This window comes from Coregonus lavaretus (genome assembly GCF_964263955.1).
Source record: "Coregonus lavaretus genome assembly, contig: HAP1_SCAFFOLD_4228, whole genome shotgun sequence".
Lineage (NCBI taxonomy): Eukaryota > Metazoa > Chordata > Actinopteri > Salmoniformes > Salmonidae > Coregonus > Coregonus lavaretus.
In genome coordinates, this window is record NW_028161004.1 from 1 (window position 1) to 2,500 (window position 2,500).

The window sequence follows — 2,500 nt, forward strand, 5'->3', positions numbered from 1 at the left end:
TCCTAGTCGCATTACTGCGGGAATTGGTTGCAGCCATTGCTGGGCTTGACCTTTTTCATTGTCGAATGGGAAATGTTAGGCTCGGCAGGGAGTACATTTTGGAGCGTTTCGCTCCGCCTTAAACCACTAGGAGCATAGCTCCCCTATGGGGCGGAGCTCCACGATATAGAACGATTAGTTACCGGAGTGTAACTCCAGTTCTATGAGTGGAGCGGAGCCCCATAGGACTTAAGGCCCTGCCGACCCTCTCTAGTCTCGCTGAAGATAATATCTCGGGAGGCAGATTGAGGGAACGGGGTTCCTTATATAGGGACACCTGTACTCCTATTGGCTGTAGGTGTGTGCATAAATTTGCTTCAGGCTGTTCTGCCCTAGGGCAGAGGGTAAACCACTAGGAGCATAGCTCCCCTATGGGGCTCCGCTCCACTCATAGAACTGGAGTTACACTCCGGTAACTAATCGATTTCATGTCGGACATTTTGGCGCTCACGCGAAATGACACAAAGTAACAAAGTCGGAGGGACACAAAGTAGCCTCTCACTCGCTGCCTGTGGGTGGGAACCGGCTTAGGGCTGTCTGTCTGTCTGTCCCTCGCTCCAATTGGATAAGGCCACACCGGCCCGGTGGCCAATCGTTGCCTCTTGTGGCGAGGTATAAGTACGGCTCTCGAAGTGGCGAGCGGCTCATTCAGACTTTCTGTGACTTTCTCAAGATACCAATATGAGCGGAAGAGGCAAAACCGGAGGCAAGGCCAGGGCGAAGGCAAAGACCCGTTCATCCCGTGCCGGGCTCCAGTTCCCCGTGGGCCGTGTGCACAGGCTACTGCGCAAAGGCAACTACGCCGAGCGTGTGGGCGCTGGCGCACCAGTCTACCTGGCCGCCGTGCTCGAGTACCTGACTGCTGAGATCCTGGAGTTGGCCGGCAACGCTGCCCGTGACAACAAGAAGACTCGTATCATCCCCCGTCACCTGCAGCTGGCCGTCCGTAACGACGAGGAACTGAACAAACTGCTCGGCGGTGTGACCATCGCTCAGGGTGGTGTGTTGCCCAACATCCAGGCAGTGCTACTCCCCAAGAAGACCGAGAAGGCAGTCAAAGCCAAGTAAATTCGCTACTGCGACTTCAACTTGACTACTCAACCCCCAAAGGCTCTTTTAAGAGCCAACCACCTAGCTCTCCAAAAGCGCAAAGTACCTTTCTATGACCGCTACACATTGAGTGGGTGTATACACAACTATTTCGACATTCTGTGCCCACATGAGGCCTTCCATGAACAACAACACCTACTAGGCCTCGTTTGCCATAGCAGGCTAGCATTAGATTACAACGTGCCTATAAAGATGTCACTCTTGACTTTGGCGACTATTATTATGCGTAAAGGGCCGGCGGCGTCCTATTGCGCGCGCGCACCGGGAGTTTGAATTTTGGAGAGGCCGGGCCTCCCGTCCAATGGCCAACGGAGGAGGCCTGCGCAACGGGCCAATCGGGGTGGTGGGGAGATGGTGTCCAATCAGCAGGCGCCACTGCCGGCTTTATAAACTTCACATAGGCATTTCGAGGCTATACTCCCGACTGTCAGAGAAGCGCCATGGCCAGAACCAAGCAAACCGCTCGCAAATCCACCGGTGGCAAAGCCCCCAGGAAGCAGCTCGCCACTAAGGCTGCTCGCAAGAGTGCCCCGGCCACCGGCGGTGTGAAGAAGCCTCACCGTTACAGGCCCGGCACCGTGGCTCTGAGAGAGATCCGTCGTTACCAGAAGTCCACTGAGCTGCTCATCCGCAAGCTGCCCTTCCAGCGCCTGGTGCGAGAAATCGCCCAGGACTTCAAGACCGACCTGCGCTTCCAGAGTTCCGCTGTGATGGCCCTGCAGGAGGCTAGCGAGGCTTACCTGGTCGGCCTGTTCGAGGACACCAACCTGTGCGCCATCCACGCCAAGCGGGTGACCATCATGCCCAAGGACATCCAGCTGGCCCGCCGTATTCGCGGAGAGCGCGCATAAATGAGGATGACCTGAACTCCAAAATCCCCCAAAGGCTCTTTTAAGAGCCACCTCCATATTTCCATCAAAAAGGCACAATTGTTCCATGTATACACGCACCTCTACATTACCCACCATGTATGTTGTTCACTAACACGTCTAAAAGCTACGTATTGTACCTTTTCGTTGCCTGAAGTCTAGCTTCAATGTGTGTGTGTGTGTGTGTGTGTGTGTGTGTGTATGTATGTGTATATATATATATATATATACAACCGTCTGGCATCATCCACTTACTTTGGACTATAGTAGCACAGTAAAATGCTTTACAAAGGAGGGGGAAAAGAAACGAGTGATAATATAGGCCGAATAGTTACAAGAATTGTGTTCAGATGAATAATTGACACTATTAGTTGTGTGTCATTAGTTGCCTTGAATGCAGTCCAGAAGAAACATTGCATGCCAACTTCCTTTGAAAGTCCCATGTTGCAGTGCTGCTGAGAGACTCATGCAGAGGCCCAAAC

General features: G+C 53.1%; 1 protein-coding gene and 1 pseudogene across 2 annotated transcripts; both read left to right on the forward strand.

The window, feature by feature from the left end:
* Positions 1–720: 720 nt before the first annotated feature.
* LOC311121216 (histone H2A) lies at positions 721–1,107 on the forward strand (the record flags this gene model as incomplete). Its single annotated transcript, XM_084195730.1, has 1 exon — positions 721–1,107. The coding sequence occupies one exon, from the start codon at positions 721–723 to the stop codon at positions 1,105–1,107; it is 387 nt and encodes a 128-aa protein (XP_084051856.1).
* Positions 1,108–1,450: 343 nt separating this feature from the next.
* LOC311121224 (histone H3.2-like) lies at positions 1,451–2,000 on the forward strand (annotated as a pseudogene). Its single transcript has one exon. The product of its transcript is annotated as a histone H3.2-like (transcript).
* The last annotated feature ends 500 nt before the right edge of the window (positions 2,001–2,500 follow it).